Source organism: Streptopelia decaocto, assembly GCF_964273445.1.
Source record: "Streptopelia decaocto genome assembly, chromosome: 1".
Lineage (NCBI taxonomy): Eukaryota > Metazoa > Chordata > Aves > Columbiformes > Columbidae > Streptopelia > Streptopelia decaocto.
This window is the reverse complement of record NC_138663.1, coordinates 39,753,619-39,779,777: the sequence shown is the minus strand read 5'-3', so window position 1 is coordinate 39,779,777 and position 26,159 is coordinate 39,753,619. Positions and strand designations below refer to the sequence as shown.

Below are 26,159 nucleotides of genomic sequence, written 5' to 3'. Positions count from 1 at the left end.
GGAGCTTTTTCCTTGCTTTTGAGGCAGTGTCCCAACCCATCTGCCTGGATCCCACTGTCGGAAAGGGCCTCTGCACCTCCAGACACCTCACAGACACGCTGGCAAGCTCGAGTTAGCTCCTGGCGTCCATCCCTGTGCAGAAAATGCTGATGGCCTGTGCTCCCCTTTCCACTGACACTGGGTGGTGTGGTCAGTACTCACAGTCTAGGCTTCTTTCCTCTCCAGGAGCAAGACAGAAAGGCTTCCCACGTGTGCACCTAAGACAAGTCTGATCGTCAAGAGGTGTTGGCTCCCTCCTCACCGTGGTTATGGGAAGGCCTTTTTGTTTAAAGAGGAAAACAAATGAATAGATTCCCCTGACACCCAGCCTTATCAGGCTCAAACCCAAGGGAGTCCCTTGTTTAAACATCAGGAGTACATTGCTGGATAACACCCTCCCCTCTTGGCTTTTTTTTTTTTCAGTTGGGTTGGGCTTTTTTTTCTGCCTCTATTTGCTCTTTCCAAGCTGCTTACTTCTTGCCAGGCCTGCTGGGGAAAGTGGGAGGATGGTGAGAGTCCTACAAGCCTGGGCTTCTGAGCAGGAGCAGCACAAGGGCAGTACTGCTCCAAGGACTTGGCATGACGGAGCTGGAGGCGAGGATGCTGTGAGCAGGTGGAAACTCATGGACAGAGTGTTTGGGACACATCAGGGCCTGGACACAAGGAGGCTGAAGTGGAAGAGAAAGTTCCCTCTCTCTTGACCTTAGGCTTCCTTCTCTTCTCTGCACATCTAAGCCAGTGAGGTGAAAAACGGTGTGCTCTCCTCCTCCCTGCCCTACAAAAATAGAGGCTAGACTCAAACTTGGAATTCCCCTCTGTCTCATCACTGGGGAGACAGGGTCTTGGTGGTGATCTCACCCCATCAGAAACCTTTCTGTTCATAAGGCTAGCAAGCAATGAAGAGGGAGGCCAGGGAGGAGGAGGGGAGTTATGGCAGGAAACCAAGAACACATCAGACACTCTAAATTTAGATCTTTTTATTCAGCTCGGACAATATTCCTTGATTTCTCATTGTTCGGGAGAGGGCAGAGGGCAGGGGATCTATTGAAAGGCTTTGTCCTGAGAGATGCCACTTTGTCTGGGCATATGGGGCTGGAGGAGTCACAGATCGAGCCAGTTTGGCTTGGGTGAGGGGCGTGTGTTCCGCTGCTCCAAACGCCCTTGGGCTGTGGTGGTGGGTGAGCATCTCTGAGCAGCCCTGGTACCTGCCAGGCTGAGCTCAGGGCTTCCCTCAACCCCGTGCACCCACTGCCACCCATGGTCAAGGCTGTGCTAAGGACCAGCGTGAGGGCCCCTCAGCAAGCACACGTGACCAGCGAGCGGCACCTTTGCTTTGGGGCAGGTCCCCATGTCAGACACAGGGCGTGTAGGATAAATACACACCCGCTCTATACGTCTCGCTGCCTTTCCAGCATCGCAGCTCAAAGTCTATTTTTAAACTCCCTCCTTTATTACACAGGCCAGCAGATAGCAACGGCCTGCCTCCCGCCATGCCAGGCCTGCTGCTCTCCTGTACCCCAGGGACCTAGGTGTCCTCTGTAATATGCAGGGGTCACCCTGCCCGGGGATGGGGCACAAACCCGCTCTCCTCCCCCATCACAGGCTCAGGCCACGGTGGGTGCAGGCAAACCAGGGTGCCCGGCTGCATTTGTGCTGTTGTTACCCCAGCAAAAGGGTGTCGCAGGGTGTTTCGTCCCACAGTATCAATGGGGTGACAGTTTTGCTGGGGGCTCGCAGCTTGCAGGAGGTAAATGAGCAGAAAGTTGGGCACAGGGTCACCAAATCTACCCACTGCTGGTGTCGGCACAACGGAATTGGTATGGTTGGGAGGACCAGCTCTCACGGACAGCGCACACGGGGCTTTCTGCCTCGGCCGATGCCCTGGCCCCCAGCAACTGGTATTTAGAGCAGGTTTTGCTCTGTGACGTGAACAGCAGTAGCAGGTGTGGGGGAGAGAGAGAGATGCTTGCTTTTGGTTTTCGACCCTCATCTTCATTTCACATCATGAGTCATGTTACGTTCTGAGCTGAGTAACTGCTGGGGCTATTTTTACTCCAGCTCAGCAAGCTTCCTTCTCGCTGCTGCCGCTGCTGCCACCGCTCGCTGCGGACCCAGGGGCAAAGGATGGGGACATGGTGAGTGGCAGAGGCCAAGGGCAGGGGAAAGCAATGTTTGGGGTGGTGTCAGTGGAAAGGGGGACCGCTGCCCACCTAATCAATTTGGAAACAAAAATAGTATATGCCTCTTGAAAAACAACAGATGACCTGTGATGTGTGGTATATTCACACACACATATATATTTATTATACTGGGAGAGAGGAAGGGGGGGAGGGAAAGAAATTCCTTTTGAGTGCTATTCACCAGTCTGGAAAAATAAAGAAGGAAAGCAGAACATTTTTTCCTTTCATCAAAACAGGAAAGAGAGGGGGAATGGGGTGGGGAGCAGATCCATAGACATAGTGGATGGTTGCCAGAGTAAGGAAATTGTTCCCTTCTACCCTAAATTTGGGGGCTGGGGGGGTGAAAGAAATATACCGTAGTGTGAGCAGGCAAGGCTGCGTCCCCTCCTCCCCACCTGGTGCAGGAATGTGTATGCACTCGGGAAAGCTCTGGGAAATCAGTCGTCTCAGCTTTGCCTTCTCTCTTTGAATCTGCTCGAGCTGCACATCCACAGAGATGTGAAATGCCTTTGCCTTCTCCTTCACCCCAAAGCGTGGGGCAGCAAGCCACGGCCGGCACGAGCCCTCTCCCTTTCTGCTGTTGTCAGGGTCCCTGCCCTTCCCTCTGCCTGTGCCTGTGCTCTCTTCCCCCTTCCCCATCCTCTCCTCTCAGGCAGGTTTCTGTCAGGATTGGGCGAGATGCGGGAGGTGGTGAGGGGCAGGGGAATCCCTCCACCTGGGAGAGACAGGCAGAGGGAGGGATCCTGGAGGAAGCCTGGCAGGTCCCATCAAGCACCTCCTCACCAGGTGACACCTTCCCTTTCCCCTGGAGCTAGCTGCTCTGTGATAGCTTTACTCATCCTTGGAAAGCATTTTCCCTGCCAGCACCAGGAGTGAGAAGGCGAATTATGCAAGCCCTGGGCACCTTGAGGCTCTGCCTTTCTCCAGCAACAAATATAAACACCAAGCTCCCTGCCTGCCTCCGTCTCCTTCCTTTGGTCTCTCTTCTCCTTTCCTCCTTTCTTCCACCATTAGTCTGAACTCAGCCTTTAGGAAGTCGGGGCAGCTCCCAGGGTGGCAACCTCTGGGGCAAGTGGTGTAAACAGTGGCGTAAGCTGGATGTGATTACTCCATTCTTATCACTTGGGTTGGGATAAACCTCATACAACCTGGCAACATGGTATAAAACCCACAGAATGGGCCTCCTGGTGTAAAGTAGGCATAAAACTTACTCCAGGTGCTTAATTTCGATGTCATGGCTGCTCCTTTCCATTGATGGCTCTGGCAGCCCCACAGAATAGGCATAGGGATTGCTCATAGTTCTCCTGAACTTAGAGACCGGAGCAAGAGCACCACCTCAGTTAGACACCTTGAGTGGGCGGGCTGACTACACGTTGGCTGTCAACACCTCCTAATTTCTTTCCATTGATTGTTTTTCAAAATAGGACTCATCATGGAGAGGCTGAGACATCTCAGATGTTCAGACTGAGTCTTGCTTTCCATTGTAAGTCCTGTTTTTCTTCCTGCTGTTTCACAATTCTCTCCCCCTCTAAAAAAAAAAAAGATCTCACCCCTCACATCATGCCTCTGTGGATGGTGGTGAGGAGATCATTTTTTCCACCAACGTGAGATGAGGGGAGAGCAGCCTTGCAGCAAGGAACTGCCTATTGTCCTCTGACACGTGTCGCCCTCCTCCCTAGTGATAAGAAAATAACTGAGGAGATGAGTTCAGCTGTCCGCAGGTTTGAAAGCCGTAGTGGTGGTGAAAGTGTTTTAATAAGAAACCCTGCTACAGGCCCTTATGAAATCTCTAGTTTTGTTGTGGTTTGTCTGTCAGGCCATTGTCAGCTAGCACAGTTGAGACTTGACCTTGTCAAGTTGCGATGTTCTGGCGGGACATTTTTACAGTCCAGCTGCTTCATGTAGCCTCAAAATATCTTCCCACCATAGGAAATAGTGCTTTCAAGCTCTTATTCTGTGGCATCTGGGACGCCGATAGCCCCAAAGGCCTCCACACCCACCCCACAGGGCAGGTGAGGGGAAGATAGAGTCATCCCCACTAGATTTAAAGGTTCATGGGATAAATGACAAGCTAATTTCACAAAAGCCAGAGCACCCACCTGGCTCAGGGCACAGCAGTTTTAAGTGTGTGCACCCCTGTTGAACTCAATGCCTTTGGGCCTGGGCCAGCCTGCATCTAAAGACCTCACTAGAGAAAAACCTGTCCCTATCTTAAAAGCAGAAAGAGTAAGGAAAAGTGATTGAAGCCTGAGCAGCTTGAATATCATTTTGCTCTATTTCCAGGCAGGCTCATAGGTAGATGATTAGTCAAATTCCAAACATCCTCTTCCTTGCTGTCTGGACGTTCAACAGGGATTAGCTTTTTGTTTCTGATGTCGAGCTTCTAAAAACTGCCCAGCATCATCCACATGAAAATAAATAACTTTATTTCTATCCCAGCTTGTACGTAACATAGCCGGATATTAAAAAAAAAACCAACCAAAAAAACCCCGCACCATGAGTAGCCCCCCCAAAAGCAAGCCCTGCAGTAATTCTGGTTGCTACTGAGCAAGAAATTTGCAGCAATCCCTGCTAGTTTACTGCTGAGTCCTTCTCCTCTCCGATGGCGACATCTCTCCCTGCTGAGGAGTTTAATCAACCTTCCCACACACAGGCTGTTCTGTCCTGGCCAGGCAGCCACTAAGACATGGGGGACCCCCTACACAGCTTGAATAAGGTGGTATGGAGGTGGAGGAGCCACGCCAGGTTATTTGAGGGCAGATATCCTCAAACAGTACTTGAGCCTCCATTTACCCCTTCTGAACTTTAAATATGTAATGGGGTCATGGACATTTGGGACCTAGCTGCCCTCAGCTCTCTCTACACAGATAGAAGGACTTCCAGAAGCTGGTTTGACCACCCCAAATCCTTGATTTTCCCCCTGCTGATCACCAAGAGCCTCCTACAGATTTCAAGAGTTTCAGCACCCAGGTAGACACTAGGGTAGAAGCTTCACCCTGCCAGGGGGTTGGAGCCGAACTGTCATCACATGAAATGGCTGGTACACCGCTGGCAGGCCAGGACAGAGAATGTGGGGAATTCTGAGAGTGCCGTGAGGAATTTTGGGTGGGACAGGCCTAGAATGGCTGGAGCATCTAAGGTAAAGTCCTGTTAAGGTCTCTGGCTGTGGAAACCATCAAAGGTATGCACTGTATTTCCACTTCCTCACACTTGAGCTCCAAAATTGGGACTGAGCCACTTCAGACTTGGTTTGAGGGACTCCCAGGACACTCCTTATCTCTGCACTCATGCACCTCAGATGGCCCATGCTTTGTAGCTGGCATGGCTCTGATGAACTCCCACCTGTGGGGAAATCTGCCTGCTCTTCTTCTGGGTTAGTGTGAAGTGTCAGTAATCCCTTGCCACCCAAGAGCATCTTGACATGCTGCCCTACTGTAGGACCTTTCATTTTCTGTTTGAATTATGTGTCCCTGTGACAGGAGGAACAGAGGAGCTATGCTGTTTTAAGAAAGTTGTGGAGGACCCTCAGTCCTCCTTGTGTCCCTGTGCTTCCTGACCAACATCAAAGTCAGGCTCAGGGCTGTAGCTAGCCAATTTAGGAGGTGTTGTCAGATACCTACTACAGAAGAGCATTTGGTGGCTTGCCTGCTGCTTGGTTCTGGTAGCTGGTCCTTGTACCCAGACACTTTGGACGGTGCATCAGCAAGTGCTGGTGCAAGACTGTGTGTTTTAGAGTGGGTTGGCTGCATGAGACTCGCAGTCACCCAGATAGTCTAAGGGAGCATGTGTGATACTGTGAGATGAGGCCACTGGCATGCCGGTGGGTGTATGTATGTATGTATGTGAGAAAGGAAGAGAGTGGGAGAGAGTGAAGGAGAACACATGGATACCCAGGGATGTGTGAATGAGACAAAATTTGCACGTAGCTGTGCATGCGAGCGGCTCGAATAGAAGTGCGTGCGTAGCATAGAAAAAGCAGGGAAGATGCTTGGGATTCAGAGCGAACGCCTGCGGTGCATGACAGTGCAGGAACGTATCGGCGGATTGGAGCCTGCACAAAGATGGTGCAGACACCCCTCCTGGTCATGCCCAGAGTGTGCTTTGCGGGTGTGCAACCCTGCACCGGGAGATCGCTTGTACATACATAGGAGGGTGTGCGTACGGATGTTTTCTCCATAGGATATGACTCTTTCTTGAACTCACCTGTTAGCACCCTTCCCCACCCCATCCCTCTCCCCCCCCAAGCAAATATCTGCTTGCTTAATTTCCCCTCAGATGTTTATTACATCGTGGAGATAATCATGCAGTAAAATACCTCCCGGTGCCATGAGCAACACCAGATTGCCTTGTAGCAATGTTTAAATTTCTCTGGTTTGTTGTTTTTTTTTTCCCCCTGCACACAAAGAGACGTAAGATATTAAAGCCATCTCTCTCCCTGGAGCTAGTGGTGCAGCAGGGCAGGGAAGGTGAGTGGAGCTTAGAGAAATGGGCTCCAGACTGCAATAAAGAGAACCCGGGGCCAAAAAAATAACAAACTACCGTGCCGGGAACTCCTTTCTTCTTATCTCTTGTCGAGGAGGAAGGAATTTCTGTCCCCATTCCTTACGCGATATTAAAGCCACATTATATGTGTTATTACAGCGCTAGTAATTTTTAATTAATTTATCATTTAAATTAACACACTTTTTATTTTGTCAGCAATGGACTACTACTCCCTCACTAGATTTTTCGCCTTGGTCCCCCGCCAAGAGGATGGCAAGTTATGCTCCACCCATCTCCTCTCCTTTATAAAAGGAGCAGCCCCAAGTGCCAGTTTAGTCTCTCTTGCAGCTCGCAGACTAAAATAAAGACCCACCGGCTTGCTCGCCTCCCTTTCAATTTTACCTTTTCTGCCTTTTTTTTTTCTTCTTTTTTTCTTTCTCGTTGAAACAGAGCGCGGGAGGCAGCAGCGGCTCTGCTCTGAGGCTTGTCAAGGCTCAGCGCATACGCACACACATGCACGCAACCCAGAGCAAAAACATTTGCTCTCACCTGTCTCCAAACCCAAAGCAAACCTCAGGTCCAAGCAAACTGCCAACCCTTCGCACGAGAAGGCACCCAAGCCAGAATCTAACCTAAGGGGAAGAAATTAAATGCGCAGCAGCAACTTTTCGCTAAAAAGCAAGCAGCCGTAAGGAAGAAAAGGAGCATTTTAAGAAAATGACATCTTAAAGAAGAAGATTTTATTTTTGGATTTCACACCAAACTTTGGAACAAAGTTGGGTTTTTTAAAAATAATTATTATTTTGTGCATATTTTTCTAAGAACACTGAGTCATTCTTACCTGCATGTAAAATCTTTGTACATACATATATATTTTTAAAGGAAGAAAATCGGGAAGAAAAGTAGCATGTGGACCACCTAGCAGAAGGCAACACCGAAGCATCCCTTGCAGCGAGAGGGACGTAGGCTCTGGATGCGTATAATTTCGAGGGACTGCATTTTTTTTCCACCGGGCTTATGAGATAGCAAGAGAGGCAGGCGAGTCACCGAGAATTACTTCTGTCTCCCCTCACCACCACCTCCTCTCCTGAGGGCTCCTGCAACTCTCGCCCCAGCAGCCCGGCTCGGAGGGGACATGGGAATGTGCGGCGCCCCCCATGCCTGAGGCCGGGCGGCCGCGGGGCTCTCTGCGGGAAGCGCTTCCCTCCCGGGGCTCGCCGTCCATGTGCCCGCAGCCGGCGGGGCCTGAAGTCGGCATGAATTTCGGCGTGGTCTTCGCGTTCGTCCTCTCCCTGCCCCTGGCCCGTATGGAGGTGAGTTTCCGTCGCCGGCAGCGGGCGGTGCTGCCGAGCTGCGAGCCCCGGAGCGGGCGGGCGGGAGACCGGCGGCGGCGCCTCTCGGCCCGCAGGTGCGGCGGGGTGACGCCCGGGGGTGGCGGGGGGGCAGCGGAGCGGAGCGGCGGGGGCGAGGAGCCCGGGGCGGGCGGCGGCTCTCCTGAGCCTTGCTGAGGGGAGGGCTCGGCGCTAATGGCGGGCAGAGCCGCCCGCCCCCGTGTGCGTCCCGGGCTGGAGCCAGCGCCAGGCTGGTGCGGGAGAGCAGTCCCAGATTGCTGCTGGGGAGCCCTGCGGAGCCCGCAGCCTCCTGCCCCGCCGCCTTTGCCCAGCGGCTGCCACCCCGGGCACAGCACCAGCCGGCGGCTGCGCCCAGCCTCTCACCCCCTCCGGTTATTTTGGCATCACAGTGCCGTGCCTGGGGCAGGGACCCAAGCCTGGTTAGTTGCCACCTCCAGAAAAACGCACTGGGTGAAGCACAACTGGGCATCGCCAAGGTCCTGGTGGGAAAAGGGCAGGGGGGCTTTCAAAGGGGCGAGGAAGGGGACAGCGTGGCCAGAGACACTGATGCTGGGGTGGCACAGTAGTTCGGTAAGGTGTGTTTCTAGCTGGGAAGAGGCTAGAGATGAGTGTCCTGCAGCCCTCCTGCACGCTCTCCTCGGGGGGAGGCCGGGCACAGGGTGGAGGCCAGGTGGTGGATTTGGCTGATGTACATACACCAGCCCTCTTTGGTTTCCCCACATGAAAACCAGAGCCTCTTTCTCCCCTGAGCCATGATTGAGGAATAGGAGCCCCTAACCCCCAAATCCTTTGACCTCTGCTGCCCCGTTTTATCAACTGATGGTGAGCAGATTGAGAGGATCAGAAAGCCCCTCACACATTTACCCACAGCGCTCGGTTACTGCCTCAGCTCCATCCAAAGTGACTCTACCCATGGGTTATATCTGCAGCTTAGGGACTGTCAGGGGCAGGATATATCCTTCCACCAAGACTTTCCTCCCTTTGCATCATTTCTTTCTCTTCCTTCCTCATTTTGAGGCAGCCCCTCTCGTGGGCGGCAGGGAAGGGTTTGGGTACAAACCATCACATTACCTCCTTATGGGCCCATTTTGCCCTTGCCCAAGCCGCAAAGGGAAGCAGTTAGAACTGTGGGCTGCCCAGTGGTTATGTTTGTTTTGAGCAGAGGATGGTATTTCCTCTGTGGGTGGCTCAGATCTCTTTCTCCTGTGCAACGTGAAACATCAGCTATGGTTGGCGCTGAGGAAGGGTGAAGATGGAAGTGTGTGATCCCAGGGGGCTGTTATTCTGTGCTGGAATCCCATTAAAAGACTGCACAGCTCTATGACAGCCTAGTAGGGTTAGAGTTTGGGAATCGCGGCTCTGGGTTTCTTGAGAGGAATTGCACTATTCATCATTTTATGACCAGAGAACCAAGTAGGTTTCTGGTTGGGTAGATACTTCTGCCTGCAGCTGGTCCCCACATCCACTTTGAGGGCATTGTGTTCTGCACCAGATGCATACCACACAACTCCTACCAGGTTGCTGAGCCACAGTCATCCTCTGAAAGGGGCTTACACCTCCTCCCCAGCCCTGCAGGAGAAGGTGCATGGGGAACGGCAGTTCACCCTGATCAGCAGAGGCCTGAACCAGGAGATGGAACCTCCTGAGTCCCTCTCCCTCTTCGATCACACCCATCTGGAGCTGGAGGGCCCTGGAGCTCTTCCAGCAGGAGGGAGTACGCACCTCAGAGGGAAAGTATTTGCCGGTTGGGAAGCGAGGATGCTAAACCCATTTGCATTTGCCCTGAGGGCTGTAATAGTTGCCTTGCAACATTTACAGAGTTGGGCTGAGCCCAGTGTGGTTGTGCTGGGGTGAAGCCCCACTGTCAGGGCTTTCTGGAATTCCCGAGGAATGGGGTGCAGCCAGGCGCTTGCTTGTAATCTCAGCCCAGCTCCGCATCACATCTTCCTGGTGCAAGGCTCCTGGGCTCTTCCTGAGTCTTCTTAGCATGAGGTGGTGACAAGGACAAAGCAGCGGAAGGCGGGGTGGATGACATGTCTGGGGTGAGTGAGCTCGTGGAAGGAGCCAGGCGAGTCGTCCCTGCCTCCTCCTCACCATCAGCTGATGTGCAGCAGCAGGGGGGAATGACAGTGGTTCCTGCGCTGTTTCCAGTGCTGCCGGTACCCAGCTGGTCCTGGGGGTGGGAATGCCTCCAGCCCTCGCAGGGGAGGTGTGGGAGGTGTGTGGAGGAGCAGGGTGGGGCAGCGGAGTCCCCCTTGAAATGGGAAAAGGGTGCATAAGTCTGGATGTATTTTAAGAACGTGGGCTAGATCAAACGTTAAGTTTGATTCTTTTAAGGGAGGAAAATGTAAGCCACTGTCCCACGTGGAAGGGGCTCATGTGAGGAGGGTTGTGCCTGTTGTGGGTGAGGCGTGTGTGGGTGTCAGGGTCCCCTGTAGCCAGGAGTGGTGCTGGGAGGGTGGAAGCCCTATGCCAGGGGAACAAGAGCCTCCGGGGTTCAGCGGGCCTGTGGCAGGTGCTGCCAGTCTTGCTGTCTGCCAGGGAATGCAGCAGAGTCTCCCCTCAGGGTCCTCACATCAGCTTCAGAGGGAATTAAAAAGTGCTGTTTGTTTGGGTTTTCTTTTTTGCCTGGTTGATCATTCAAGACCCTGCTGCCAAGATCGCTTGCCATGGTCTCTGTGGAGGTTCTCAGGAAAGTCCTGCTGTCCTGGGTAGAGGAGCAGATAGCTGAGTGTTTCCCTGCGCTGGGCTGGTGGTGCTGCTACCCTTCTGGACTTCTGTGTGCAGTCACACATAGATGTGTAGACACACCATCCAAAAAAAAGAGGACTGGAAGAGTCCTCACCTTGGGAGTGTCCTTGGCTGGTTTCTTTGAGCCCTGAGGGTCTGCCTTCCCTGCCAGTTGCACAATCCTTGCTCCCTCCTCCTCTGTATCTGCTGTGCTACCAAGAAAGACACACCTTCCAGCAAGACTCTGAAACCCGTGCCTGTGAATAGCTGGAGGAAGGGCTGGAGCGCAGCCCTGCATATTCCCTGTGTCGCCTCGGCAGCAGCTGGTCACAAGGGGACCTTTCAGCAGCCCTGGTGCTCAGACAATCTATTTGCAGAAAGCTGCAGAGGCAGTGGATGGTGAGGTTAGGGAGGAGGCTGATTTTGGGGAGCAGGGACAGGGGGACTGTCATGTTTGCAGGGTTTGCAGCAGCCAAACAGCCCTGCTGACGTCTGGGAGGGAGGCAAAGCTGACGTGCCCAGGGGCCCCGGCGTCACAACCATGGCGCAGAGCAGCTGCCGGGCGGGCAGGGCCCCTGCCCAGGTGCTCTGCTGCCTGGTCTCAGGTGTGCCCTGGATCTCGCCCCCCAGGTGCCAGCAGCCAGGAGAAGGGGACGGGACGTCACTGCTGGGGACTGGCAGAGTGGGGAGTGTCCCTGTGGTTCAGGGGAGAGCCAGGCACTGGGTGCAGAAGGACAGAGGGAGGGAAGAATAAACTTACTTTCTTCTAGGAATTCAGGGCCTCGCAGGAATACAAGGCCAGGCCTTGGGGCTCTTGACAGCCAGCCAGGAGTCCATTGAGACAAAAGTCTTCTTTGATCTGCCGCACAGTTAAAAAAGGAGATTGTTAACCTGTGTTAGACAAATAACTCCAGAGGAGCTGCAAAGCAGGAACAGCACCAGCTGCTCAGGCTGCTCTGCTGAGGATCCCACCTCCTGCACTGCTCCTCTACCTTCTGACCCCGTGGGATCAGGTGGGGGTGGCTGCTGGACCTCTGCTTCCCTGTGTCCCGTTCCCACAAGGGCCTTGGTGTGTGTGGTGCCCTGATTTCAGAGCTTCCCAGGCACAGGGCTGGGATGGGGGGCAAAGACATGGCTGTTCCAAATCACAGACCCCAAAGGGAGCAAGGAAGAGCCATGCAGCTCAGGTCTGGCTGGCTGCTCTTAGGCCAGCCTCTGACACGGCTCTGCAGCATAAGAGGAAAATAAGGAGCTTCACAGGCTTGCAGTTGTCACTGGCAGAGCTCACAAACCCCGGAGAGGAGGACAGGATTATGAGACATGTGGGCTGGCGATACACCACAGCCATGCTGATAGTATCTGCGACAAGAAAAAAATCTGCGCCTAAAACTGCTGCTGTGGGCAGAGAGTGGAGCTTATTCCCACAGGCAATCTCCAGCAATCCATCTCTTGAGGGCCTGTATTTGCAGTCCCTGGCTCGTGTCTGTTCCCCCTGCTCAGTTAGCAAGGCGACACCTACCAGCACGCCTCCAAAGTCACCAAACCTCGTAACACCTGCCCACGCTCTCCCCTAGCGAGTGCCGGAGTTTAAAATAAAGTTCCATTTCCTACATGTATTAAGTGTCAGGAAGGACCAAGGGCATCCATGCAAGGCAGCATTTGCACACAAATGTGTTTGGCTGACAGGTGCAAACATTAAAAGCCTGCAATTTCACCGCTCAGTGCTGAGCTCTGGCTGCAAGTACTGGGAATTGCAAATGATCCCTTTTCCCGTAAACGCCGTGTGTGTATGTGTGTTGCGAGGAAGGGAAGTGCTGCAGAGCCTCTCCAGCACTGGGCTGTTGGTCCTACTCTTCCTCATGCAGCAGGAGTTGTCAGAAGGCATCTTCATTTCACAGCTACTCAGTGATCCCTGAATTATACAAGTCTCTCTCTGGCTGTGCATTCATCACTGACACTGCTTCCCTCTCCATCTGAGACTGAGGAAGTAATGCCCGGGGATGTAAAATCTGCTTTTTGCTGCAGGCAGACAGCCAGCTCTGTGGTGAGATGTGACAGTGACAGGGACAGAGCGGGGCAGAGAGGCTCGATCTGACTTGAGCTCTCTGGTGGATCTGGCTGCGGAGGTTTAAGACACGTTAGTGTTGTCTGCTCTGCAGCTATCCTGGGAGGCTTCTGCCCGTGCCTTGGGCTGCAGCAGCCTTCAAGCCACCGTGTCCTAGTTTAAGTTATAGTCTTAGAGGCTGGGCTAGCAGGGCTGAGGAGGGAGCACTGTTAGTGGAAGTGAAGGGCGGGTGGCCAAGTGACAGGCACGTCTGGGAGGTTGCCAGGTTCAAGCAGCCATGCAAAAGCGGCTGAAGGTTTGGGCTAAAGCCCTCAAGCTTTAAAAGCCAACATTTAACCACCTGCCCGGCAGTTTCCCTCGACTCCAAGTGGAAGGGAAATGAAGGCAGACAGGGAGGGAATAGCTGTGTGCTGGAAGGACCACACACATGCGACCAACTGCCCATAAAACCCCACAGGAAAATCCCTGCGTTTCACAAGCGCACGAGCCAAGTCCTCCTCTCAGTTACAGGGGCATGTGTAGGGCTGCGTCTCAGCACCCGGCTGAAAGAGCAGCTTTTCCGCATGAGTAGCCCTGAAAGAAGAGAGCTAGGAGCTAAGCAAACACTTTGGCCAGTACTTTCCCCTGTCTTTTTTCTAGTCTTTCGGAAGTATGTTCTAATCAGCGCTTGCTTTCCCACACTGCTCCTTTGTAGTCGTGTTAAGTGCTGTCACTGGGGTCCACTCAAGTCTGGTGCCAGGGTAAAATTCCCAAGAGATTGATGGCGCTGCACCTGCCCGCACAAACCCTGAACTTGACCCATTGTCTGATGCCTATAAACCTGCTTGCTTAAGGTTTTTTGGCACTGGGGTGCAATGACATCCAAACTCCCATGTGTTTTCTTTATCCAAATCAGCTCCTCAGCCCACCTCAAACAGCCTTTCATGTCCTCCCTGCAGCATTTGTGGTTTCACCGCAGGCTCACGCTGGAGCAGCGTCGGCTGTGAAGGTCAATCTTCCTCTCCACCCCCCCACCTCTCTTTTTTTTTTTTAAGAGTATGCAAATGATGGATAATATTGGGCCACTGTGGCTTGAAAAACACGCGCACGCACACGCACATCCACACGATATCTGACAAAGCCCGTGAGGGAGTTTCATAACAGAGGGAAATATTGGGAAGGTTTTATCTGATAGCATAAGGGAAGTCTGTTAAAACGCCTTTACTGCGGGCAGCAGGAACGAGAGGCCACCTGGAGAAGTCATACAGCACCGGAGAAGGAAGCCTTGCTGGCTGCTTGCATGGCTTTTGGGGCTCTGCTCTGTAGCCTAGGCATTTTTTTTTTGCTTTTTCAGTCTCCTGACCGCTTTTTGAGAGGCAGCAAGACAAGCTGTCTTGCTTTTGCTCAGGTTTCAGGCTCATGCCTTCATGAGGGTGCCTTTGCATTTGTCTGGTTCTGTTGTGCCTCCTCTGTGCTCCTTCGATTCCCCCCACCCGCACTCCATGACACAGTATTTGCAGATCACCTCTCTAATGCTTGTTTCTCCCCTTCTTTTCTTTTTGTCATCTGGCAGGGGGACCCCATACCCGAAGACATTTACGAGATTTTGGGTGGCAGCTCAGTGCGCTCCATCAGTGACCTCCAGCGTGCCCTGCGGATAGACTCCGTAGGTAAATCTCCTCTTCACCGAACACTCCTCTATTTTTTCTTAACTCTTTAGGGGAGAGGGAGGGGATATTCTGTTTTCCAGCAGGCACACTATCAACAGACCTCATTGTAAATACAGGAACCACTCAGGAGCCCAAACTTGGCTATTTACAGACCTAGCCCCCCTGAAACCTGTGGGAGCTGGGCAACTAGATGCATTTTTAGATCTCTTCCTAACTGCCTAGTCTATCAAGGGACACAGGCTTTCAAAAATAATAAGAGATGGGCAAGGTGAGTGCAAGGAACTGAGGTCAGCACTTTTTACCCTGGAAGATCCACAGTCAGCAGGGCTTGAACTAGCCAAAGATAAGTTTAGGAGGTGGAGAAATGGGAGGTGGAAATATAATGATAGAAGAGGACAGGGCTGAGTGGGTTCAGGTTTAGCACCCACAAAAGGCCCTGGGCTCCCAGAGGCTCTCAAGTCAGGAGAAACAGAGCCCATGTCCGTAGGTGCGATACGGGACAGGGGCTGAGTCAGGGCATCGCCGCTTCACCTCCCGCCCCTGGATCGGAGCTCCGGGGGCTGCGATGCCTGGGGTCACTTGGCCGGGGCTGAGGGCAGCGAGCAGCGGGAGCGGCAAAGCGTGGAGGGGTCGGCACGTGTGGGAATTGGAGCACGCGCCGCCGCCGCTGGGCTGGCCCAGGAATTTATTTATAAACGGTCTCTTCAGAGCAAATTCCTTTCTATTCTAACTCCACTCCCGCCCGTCGTCCCCCAGCCCCCCCAGCTCGCCTTCTCTCTCGTGTTTTGTCTGTTTGGAGCTTTGTAATCCTTGCCGAGACACTATCTACGGGGGAACAGAATTTCCTGCTTTTGTTTCCTATGCCAGTCCAACCACTGGCGCAGTCTCAAAAGCATTCCCGCTGCCTTTCAAAACGGCCCTGGAGGGGCAGGGGGGGGAAAGCGAAGGGGAGGGCACCAGCTGCGTTCAGCTATTGTTTGCCTTAGAAAGAGGCGACAAGGCTCCCCACCACCACCACGGCCGCTCCCTGCCCTCACCAGCTCCCTCCTCCTCATCCACGAGCCACACAATGGGGCAACTTCCAAAATTAGCTGTGCTGGATTGTCCCAGGCTGGTCCCCCCGCCCCAAGCCTCTTCAGTGCTGACCCGGGGTGTAGAAGGACAACCTGGGGGAGGGAGGGACCCAGTTTTCAATAGGAGATTTGTTTCAAGTCAACAGTTGTTGCTATTTTTTTTTCCTCTCCTCTCATCAATTCAACCTCTGCACAAAAGGCAGCCCCCACCCTTGTTTGATAAAATGCCAGGCGGCACAGGATGAAGGAGTGGGGAAGGAGCCACTGAGAAGATGCGTGCAGTCTGTCATGTCCCGTTGTCTAAGGAACAGATACATCTATATCACGGTTACTAACCACCCTCACAGTGAAGAAACAGAATGTGCTTCTCTTATTGGCCTGAAAAGCCCAGGGGTATGGGAGAAGGCTGCAGAGCTTTCTATCACTGGTTCCACCTCATGTCCCAGATGGGAGAGGCTGGTCAGGGTAACAGAAAATGGCCCAGTGAAGCTGTATCTTTGTTACACTCTGTGCCTCTCAGATAGTGACTGAGGGGCATCACCATTTGCTTGCCCTGTGTAGAATTACTGTATTAGCAAATAATGGTATTAGCAAAATAATCCCAAAGCAACTGGAGCTATTCCCTGTGCTCTCTGCACACCCTGTACGTGTCACAGCTGCTGCCCTCCTCTGACTGCACAGGGAGCCAGGATTAGACAGCTCCAGGAGGCGGATGAGCTATTGCTCTCCTGACCTTAAATGCTACTGTAGACCCCACAACAGAGGTGTGTAGAGTCAGAGTCATCTCCCTTAACTGTGGCTGCCTGCAAAGCAAGTATGACCGTCTAAGCCAGTCATCCAGACACCCTCTCTAACCCCTGGGTAACTATATGCCCTTCTAGAGCATGATCCATCAGATCTCAGATTTTGGGTGTCTGCCTCGGGGCAAGATGAGTGGCATCCTATAATTGATCACAGCTCTCTAGCCACTTTAAAGGGTTTCTGTCTGTCCACCTCATCTGTAGATGTTGACTGCACAGGCAAATGATTCCTACCTCACGAATGCAGCCTCTGTGCACTCATTCCAAATCCTTCAGCAGTTGCCTCAGAGCTGATCCCCACTTCCCCTTATACAAGGGTTGTGCTAGGGCAAGACTGAGGAAGAGGGATGGGACATGATAGGTATGGGAAGTCTGTTCCACTGCTCATCTGATAAACAGAGATCTTCCACTGGCCCCAAATTCCCTTTAAGAAAATTGCTCCCTTGATGCTGACGTCCATTCAGCTTCCTTCAGCTGCTAAAGCAGGTCTGAGAAGGAAAGAGCCGTGGCTGGGTGGGAGCTGTCTCTGAGCGCGGCCATTGTCCGGAGCTCAGGAGGGGCTGCGCGTTGGAGTGCTCCGTGGGGACTGCGGGCATTTCTCTATTCAGCGCTTCCTATGGGAAAAAGCAGTGGGGTGGGAGGGAACTGCTCAGGGCTGGCCTGAATGCTTTCTGCCTTCCTCTCCCATCGCTGACTGAGCTACCTCTAGGTCCTGCAGCTTACCTTAGGGTAGGATAGAGGAGAAGCCATCTCAACTTTATTTTTCTGTTCTTACATCATAAAACTGACTTTAACCTAAAGCAGTTGTGGTAGGTTGGGGAGAGAAAGCAAACACCCCACCTCCCACCCATCATCCTCTTCACCTGCCCCCTCATGCCCCAGCTCTCCCAGTCCCAAGCCATCCCAGCAAGGCACCTCAGTGTTATATACCAAACATTCTGCTGGTCCCATCCAGTCTTTGATGCTTCTTGTTGTATCCTGGTCTCAGCCAGCTGATCTGAATCCCCCTGTTACTCCTGTCTGACACCAGAAAGCGCTGCTGTAGGCCTTGTCACTCTTGATCTGGCGTTTTCCACTCCCAGGCCTGACCGGGACACCTCTTTCATGATAGGCTTGTTGCTTTGAGATGCCTAGTCTGAGCCAAGAGTCTCCGTGCTCCAGCACAGCTGTGACCTTGCTGGTGGATTTACACCTAGCACCATGTACTGGGGCCATGGCTTGTCCCACATCTCTGCTCTCTGCCTGATGAGCGGAGCAGAAGTGGCTGCTGTCTTCTCCTGCCTCTACCTGGTGCTATGAGGTCATGTATTTGCCTTTGCAGAGGAGGATAGCTCGAACCTGGACCTGAATGCAACTCAGCCCGGTCAAAACCCTGTGGCCCTGTCTCGAGAGCGACGAAGCCTAGGTGAGCCGGGGGTGTTGCACCTGTGATAGTTGGAGCACTCACCTGAGAAGCTGTGGTGGGTGCAGATGCATGTCTGAGATAAACATGTGTGGGGGTAGAGGTTATGGTGCACATGGATGTGTGGGCAGATGAGAAGGAAGGTCTGGGCCTTGCATAGAAGCTGGGTGTTACACTCCAGGAGGGCAGGAGAGGGAGTCTGGAGCTCTGTAAGCTGCTCTGCTTTAAATCCACTTGGTGCTGATTTGCTCTAAAGAAGTGTCATCTTCTGCTCAGGACTGCCGCTGCAGTGAGAAGCATCTTTTTACTGTGGGCTCCTCCACAGGGTGCAGCAGGGAGGGAGCTGGAGGGCTGGGAGAAAGAGAAGGAACATGTGTGTGTGTGAGAGCTGTGTGCGGTCTTTCTCTCCCAGTAGAGGTGGCTGCAGAAGGCTGGTAACAGCTGCAAAGCCTGTTTCATCTCCCCTTCTTCTCTTGGCCCTCCATAGATGCTCTGGCAGCAGCAGAGCCAGCTGTCCTGGCGGAGTGTAAGACGCGGGAGGTGGTCTTTGAAATCTCCCGCAACATGGTGGACAGCACCAACGCCAACTTTGTGGTGTGGCCGCCCTGCGTGGAGGTGCAGCGCTGCTCCGGCTGTTGCAACAACCGCAATGTGCAGTGTCGCCCCACTCAGATCCGCGTCCGGCACGTCCAGGTAAGGGAGATGCCTCCTGCTGCTCCCTCCTCCCTCAGCCCACCTCCATCCTAGCCCCCAAAACTAAAACCACAGCGGGTCCTGGGTGCAAGGCCCACACTGCTGCCTCACACCCCCTCTGCAGTCACGTCTCCTGCGTTAGCCACGCAGCGCTGGAGCCTCTGGCACAGGCTGATGTCTGCGCCGGCTGCTCGGAGCGCTGGTGCTGTCCAGCAGCTGGGGACTGTCACTGTCGCAGAGCTACAGGGCACCGTCCCCAGCTGCAGCTCCACTCCATGGCTATTCCTGCGCCTGGAGGTGGCCTTGGCTGCTGTGTTAGAGCAAAAGAAACAGGACACTTTCATCACGGGAACTGGTTTTGATGCAAAAAGAGGAGGGCTGGGAGTGTCAGTGCTCCATCCCCACGCTGCTGCCACAGCTTCTTCCCAAGACACACACCGGAGCAGCTTCTTCTCTTTCTCAGCCCCACAGTTACCTCTTGACCCACTCCAGCGGCAAGCAGACACCTGACAGCTAACCTCTTGCTCTGATCCTGCCCTCCTCACAGCCACCAGCGATCTCCTCACAGCTTCCTCCCAGACAGCTTGTTTAAAAATAATACTCATCCCGTACTAAACCTCTGCCTGAGTCGTAAGAGACTCCCCCAGGCAGGAGGCAGAGGTTGGCTGGGAGAAGTTGTATTCACACAGCCCTTTTTATCAGGAAATTCCTTTCTCAGAAAAGCCAAGCCAAATGAGGGAAAAATGGGGGGGAACAGGAGTTGTTTTTCTGGAAAAAAACAAGTGAGAGGTCAAAAGCCAGCCTGAAAAAGTGACCTGGAAATGGTTTCTTTGAGGACAGAGGTCTCTCTATTGTTTGGCTGGAAGTGTTTGTCTAGTGAGCAGCGTGTGGTCTGAAGCGTGTGGAGTGGGCTTTCAAGGAAAGATAAACAGCCTGGCTGCTTCTGCGCTGCCTGAGGGATGCTGCTGGGGGCAGTGGGTTTAGAGGAATTCGATCCCAGACGCGCGGCTGAGCAAGTATTTTTAGCTTGCAGAGCACTTCAGGGACCGCGGTCTTGTTAGATAAGCTGAGTGGGGTCAGGCCCGGCTGCTCCTGGAGTGGGAGGATGGCTTAGGAAGCGGGTGCCCTGCAGTGGGATGTGGAGCCCTGAGTCTCTCCTCTGAGTCAGCACTAGCGGAGAGTCCGAGGGAATTTCCAGAGCGCCGCCTTCCCCGCGGAACACAGAGCTGAGGGCTTCAGCCCTGCCAGTCATTAAAGAGCTTGAGACAAATTCAGACAGGCCTCAGCAGCGCTGGTAAGGCTGTGTTTGCTTGCATTGGGCCCGAGTTTTTCTCCTTTTGCCCTTCCTGTAGCATCCTGTGGGAATTATTTCTGGCTGCCCCCAGGTCTCCGTCATCACAGTCTGTCAGAAACAGGTCAGCATCTTCTGCACGTCCCATGTTTCTGTCTGTGATCAACCTGTCAACCTGCTTCAGCAGCGGCAGTAGTTAGGAACTGGGGAAACAACCAGTTACATCTGAACTCGCCTGGTCTAGGTCTGCTCTGCTGCTGTGTTGCCATACACACCACCCATGAACTTGAACCATGCTCTGTAAACTGCCTTCTGAACCTTCAGGAAGAAAAACAGTACTGAAGCATACCGACACTGATTATTTTTATAGAGTGGGAGCTACAGCTGTATTCATCTCTGTGCCTCTCTCTTTCAAACAGGTGAACAAAATCGAATTTGTCCAGAGGAAGCCAAAATTCAAAAAAGTCGTTGTGCCTTTGGAGGACCATGTGCAGTGTCGGTGCGAAGCCGTGTCCCGTCAGCCCCCCCGGAGCAGCCGGCCAGGGACACGTGAACAGAGACGTAAGGATCTTGGTGTTAGTAGAGCAGAGGGAGGGGTGAGAACGGAGGCTGGGAAGAGGGGAAAGAGCCCTCGGCTGGTTTAAATTTGCTTGACTCCAGCGAATCCCCTGGGCCTTCACTGGTTTATACCAGCCAAGGGACGTCTGCCTGCCAGCAAGGGGATGGAACCGAAGGGAGTGAAGGAGGGGAAGGTGAGAGGTGAAGGGAAGGGACAAGGGGACAAGGGAGAGGGCAGAGACTGGGGAGAACAGAGGATGAGGGACAGAAGAACGGAAGAAGGAGGCCTTCTGGCCCTCCTGTTGCAGAGTTCTTTGTTGATAATGGGTGAGGAAAGACATTTCAACATGACGCAGCTGTCCCTCGCTGTACAGACACTCTCCCCTCTGTTTGGCAGGTTCGTCACCGTCCTTCACCACAGCCGCTGCGTCACAGAGGCAGCGAGTACGCCGGCCGCCGGCACAGAAGAGGAAACATAAGAAGTACAAGCATGTCAACGATAAGAAAGTGCTGAAAGAAATCCTCGTAGCATAGAAGTGCTGGCAGGGGAGAGAGAGCACAAGGCAGGTAACAGCAAGCTGCTTTTCTAGTCGTGAGCAACGCTCTCCCGGGACACGGTTCTGCCTGAGCGGCTCAGACACTTTGCACAGCACCAGCTGCTCATTCAGTGTGGGGCTACTGCAGGGCCTGGGCGTCATAAAACCAGGGCTGAAGGGGAAGGACTAGGCTGGGACCCAAGGCGTGCACTTTATTTATGGCTTTAGGGTTCTTCATAGAGCTGGAAGGATTGTGCTGCAAGCCTACTTGCTCTTGGGCCTGCCCTCTCTGCCTCTCCTTCCAGGCAGACAGTGAGCCTGACTTCTCTCTGCACCTAAATCCACTCGGGGTCCATATGATTAATCTCTTCTGTGAAACAACTCCTGTTCTCCTTTCTCTATTGATTCTCCGTTGAAAGCAGAGAATTATTGTTGCTCTGGGGATCCCTTTTTATTTCATTAGATGAGTTGGCAGAAAGACTGAAAAGAAAAGCAGCAATGCTTTTGGTTCGTCTTTCTCCTAGCAGGAAGCCTGTGTGCATAAGAAAGGTCATACCAGGGGAAAGGAGAACTGGAATCTCTGGCAAGAGATCTGGACTTTGTCAGTCCAGGGCCTGATTCTTCTCTCCCTGACTTGTGTAAACAGGAGTAATTCCCTTGTCATCAGAAGAATTTCAGTGCTACAAGGGAAAGGAAAATAAGCCCCAGTGCCCCGTGAGAGAGGGGAAGGTGCAGAAAAGAAAGACTAGCCAGGACATAGACCTGGGGGGCTGAATTTAGAGAGAGGTGGCACAGCCTACGCAGGGAAAGCCCCATCCTGTGACTCAGCAATTCCAGCCCATCAAACGAGCCCGGGCTGTTCTCTTCCCATCCGCTTCCCCTCACTTCAGGAGAGAGGGACGAGGGGCTTCCATGACATGTCAGGAGCTGGGGATGAGGGGCACCGGTCAAGTGTCATGGGATTAGCATTCCCACGCTTAGCATGATGAGGGCTCCGATTATACCAGGATCCTCCTGGCCAGCCCAAGGTTCCCAGGGCAGAAATAATGCAAACTCATGCAAATCTCAGCTCCATTCAGGGGAAAAAATAGAGAAGGTCAAAAGCCCTCCGCGGCTTCTAATCTGGCACTTGGACATGAACATTTCCAGAGGAGAAAATGGGAGAGGAGGGGAGTTGCAGGGGGAGAGGGTTACATATTCTAATGCAGTGTCTGTTTTTGTTTTGCTTCCAGGTTTATTTAATATATTTGCTGTATTGCCCCCATGGGGTCCTTGGAGTGATAACTTTTCCTCTTTGTTCGTCTGCCTCGACGTCTGATTCAGACAGCAAATGGTGCTTCCCTTTCCATCAGTGGACCTTCTCCCACCAAAGCCTCTCCTTTCTTTCATTTATTAGCATAATTTTAAAGTTTTACACACACACACACAAAAAAGAACAAACATAACCTATATATATATATATATATCAGAAAAGAACAAAGTACAAATAAAACCATGAACCCCAACAGCCGCAACATGCAACAAGGACAGGACAATGCCTTCCCTGCTCCAGAGGACAGGATGGGAAACATGAAAAGGAAAGTGGGTCTAATTTCTTCCGAAGGGAGGAGAAAAACAAATGGACAGAGGGTGGAAGGGGAGTATTCTCCCTTCCCCTCATGTTTTTCGTAAGGCTGGGGGGCCCGTCTGAGATCAACACTTGCACCGGACCTACATTTTGAAAACAGGCATATCTCAGATCGCAAGTGGCAACCAGTGATGGAAAATGCACTAAGGACTTTTATTGCCCTACCTGGACAGATATATATATTTTTAATGTGCGTGTGTATATTTTATTTTAAAAAAGAAAAACCAAAACCACTAAGATATACAACATCTCGGGGAACAGAACAACAAGAACAAAAACCCACCACAAAACAAAACAAAGAAGCCAAATGCATTCCCCTGCCCCTTTCCCCTCCTGCTCCTGGTGCTGACTGGAAGGTGTTTAGATCATGGGGAAGGAGCAGAGGGTGGCAGAATCGTCTCCACACCCCTGGCCCCTGCCAAGAGGAGCCTCTTTGCACATGCTGGTGGAGAATTCAACTTTCCAGGCTCGGACTCTGATTATTTTTTAACTTCGCTCTGTATGTGTGCGCGTGTATATCTGTGTATATGTGTATATATATATATACGTGTGCGTGCGTGTGTGTATGTGTATTTATACATACATATATAAATATATATATATATGTTCTTAAATGGATTTCATTCCCCAGTGGCAGGAAGCTCAGAGGCATGTGCGTGCATCGGCGTTGTTGGGCTGGCAGAAAAGCCCAGTGTTACTGCAACGTGCCTGCGAGGCCCGGGATGGGACAGGCAGAGACATCATCTGATCTGTCTCCGTCTTGTTGCCCTTTTCTCTCCCTCCCCACCAACCCCCCAGCACAACTTCCTTGCAGGAGGTGAAGCGGCACCACGATGAGACCAGCAACAGCCAAACTTAGAAGCATGACTTAATCTCAGTGAGCTGTCCTTGCCTTCGCTGTGGTCCTGAAAGCAGAATCATGTCATTCCCCCGAGGGTTTTAACCCCTTCACGGTGTCCTGCACACCCTTCGCTGTTCTCTCTGTGCCAACGTCCCCACATGTCCCATCTTTTTTCCTCACCTTTTCTCTCTCACATTCCTTCTGGATTTTGCCCCTTAGATGGTACCAGCCCATCTAGCTTGCGAGTTGGTCCAAGACGTAGCAGCTGTGTGTAGGTATAGAGAAAGAAATGAGGATGGTCTCTGCAGTTGGCAGCAGCCGTCTGAGACAGAGGTGAGCTCTTCTAAGTGAGGAGGACTCAGAGGACGACTGGAGGGGCAGTTGTAGAGTCCTTGCTCCAGAGGAGGGAGGGCTCTGCAGCCAGGGGCTATTTCTGCACACCTAGTACTCAGTCACTGTTAGCAGAAATGTTATGCATGAAGGGAATGTGCAGTGTCACCTTGGTGTCCTGGTGCTGTGCTGGGCACTACAGAGTTACGCATGCAGAAAATGCTTGTCTGGAGCTGGCGTGGCAGTGTTCCCCTTCCCCTCCTGCCTCCAGCTGCTGCTCCCCTTGCACACACACACCCCTGTTGTGGGGCAAAGCCCCAGAGGGAGCCAGGGGAAGGGGGAGAAGCCACAGCCTGAAGTTGTTACAGATCACGGAGGGATGCTGCTCTTGCGACCTGCAAGCCCAGAGCACTTCTCGCACCGCTGCCGAGGCGGCACATTGCTCCCCTCCCTCCCACCATCTCCAAACCCTCAAAGTCTTAAGACACTTTGTTTTCCTGTTCCAAAATCTGTTTCCTTTGGTTTGTAAAGATGGTGAGGTTTTATTTTAAGATTTTTTTTTTTTGCTTTTTTAAAAAAATGTAAGATTAATTTATACTCAGTACTGTATTTAAAGTTGTAAAAAAAAAAAAAAAAAAAAAAAGAAACCAAACCTCTCAACATTTTCTCTTTCTTTTGTGGAGCTGAATGAAATGCAGAGGCCAAACCAGCTCACTGCGGGGTACAGCAGGATTCCCAGGGCCTCCAGTTCCGTTTTCAGGACACTTACTCTGAGATTGCAGAGAGAAGCGACCAAAGCTGGGAAAGTCCTGGGAGCCCACGCACAGCCCTGCCCACGGCCAGCAGTGCTGCACTTCTCCTTCCCGCCTGTCTCCCTGCTCTCGGACTGGTTTGGAGTGACTCAGGTGCTGGGATTGCATCTCAAAAATGTCCCCTGCTCCTTAGCTGCTGCGTTTGGACACCCAGCCAGAATTTCCCTGTGCTTTCATCCCATCTCCGGATTCCTCTGCTTTGAAGGGCTTGGGACAGTCGGCAGTGTTTACACTCCCAAAGCTGTACAAACAGTCGGCCCCTTCCCTCCTTAGTCACTTCGTCTAGACAACGGCGGTCCTTCCCTCCCTCGGAAAGGCCTTTGCGTTTCCCTTTCCTCCCAGCAAGGGAGGTATCACACATCTGACACTTGGGCACAAGGCTGTGGGGAGTGAAGGCAGCTGCTGCCCCATGCATCAGTTTTGGGGTCCCCTGGCACATGCATAGAACCCCCAATCCATGGCTCAGCTCTGAGGAGCACAGACCCAAGTGGGGACTCATGCTGCAGCAGCGAAGCTGGGGAGCTGGGTGCCTGAGTGTGCTCCAGGCTCACCTCAAGGACATGCCTGGCGTGTGCCTCACTCCAGCATGGTTCATTTTGGGATGAGGATTTGTTTTCCATGATCCTCCAAAGGGAACTGGAGTAAGGGTGAGCTCTATCTGCCCCTGAGGATGGAAAATGGGCAAAATCACAGTGAGAGTAATAATCCCATCCCTGCTCTGACTTCTTTAGGATAACACAGTGAGAAGAAAGATTTTTGGCATGACACTTCTTTGGGCTTGAGGGCCTGTCAGCAGGGAATTTGGGGAGCCAGGGGTGCAGGGAGGGGTACAAGGCACAAGAGATGTGGGTGCATCAGCCTGGACCAGAGGCGGGAGGAAGGGTTTGGCAGGGGCCAGCACACCGCCTGGCGGTGGTGGCCCCAGGGGAGATGTGCAACCCCAGCTGCAAGCGTGCGCCTCTGCTTTTCACAGCTCAAAATGAAGTGGTGCCGAAAGAAGCCGTGGGCCCGGGCGCCTGGAGCTCACACCTCAGCAGCACCACTTGCTCGCAGCTCCCTGGCGCGCGTTCAGCACAGGGCGGTGCGAGGATCAGGAAGACAGACGCCTGCACCGCTGCCCAGGGCTGGAGCAGGTGGTTTACATCCACCCCGCAAAGCCAGGCGCGGGAAAGAAATCCCAAAATCAGCCCCAGGAGGGCTGCAGCACGCCACTGGCAAGCATTTCCTCTGCTCAGGGGTGCCAGCTTGGCTCGCCTGATGCTACAGGTGATCTCAGAGGAACTGGGGAGCCTTGGAAGCTCTCCCTGGTTTAATTGCTCGACTGCTGCTTTACCTAAAGGCCCAGCCTCGGGATATGTCATTCATCGGGAGGTTTATCTTTCGTTGGAGGGAACACAGCCAACCTTCACAGAGAGGCTTCAGCAGTGGGTCTTCCTGCAAGAACACAGCTCCTGAAAGCAGCAGGCAGATGGGAGGGGGAACTCGTGGGCTATTTGGGTGCAAAAAGCAAACCCTCTGTGTTTTAAAGCCAGGCTTCAGGCTTTTTAGCGTTGAGGGTTTGCAATGCTAAAGCCGTTGCATAGCTAAACGAAGTGAAAAATCAGTTTGCAAGAGTTTCATCGCTGTGCCAAGGGAAACCCTTGACTCTTTGCTTATTTTATTTGCGCTCAGGAATGCGAATAGCTTAAGCTCACCCCCA

General features: G+C 52.8%; 1 protein-coding gene across 2 annotated transcripts; it reads left to right on the top strand.

Moving 5' to 3' along the window:
- Nucleotides 1-3,643: 3,643 nt before the first annotated feature.
- PDGFB (platelet derived growth factor subunit B) lies at nt 3,644-24,308 on the top strand. Of its 2 annotated transcripts, XM_082051651.1 has the most exons (8): nt 3,644-3,702; nt 7,152-8,014; nt 14,401-14,497; nt 17,692-17,775; nt 18,260-18,465; nt 20,176-20,317; nt 20,712-20,881; nt 22,083-24,308. In XM_082051651.1, exons 2-7 carry the CDS (start codon nt 7,859-7,861, stop codon nt 20,846-20,848), a joined length of 822 nt encoding a protein of 273 aa, XP_081907777.1. In that variant the 5' UTR covers nt 3,644-3,702; nt 7,152-7,858; the 3' UTR covers nt 20,849-20,881; nt 22,083-24,308. The 2 variants fall into 2 exon arrangements, with proteins under 2 accessions (XP_081907777.1, XP_081907778.1); XM_082051652.1 differs by lacking the exon at nt 3,644-3,702 and having other exon boundaries at nt 7,066-8,014; nt 20,712-20,877.
- Nucleotides 24,309-26,159: the final 1,851 nt, after the last annotated feature.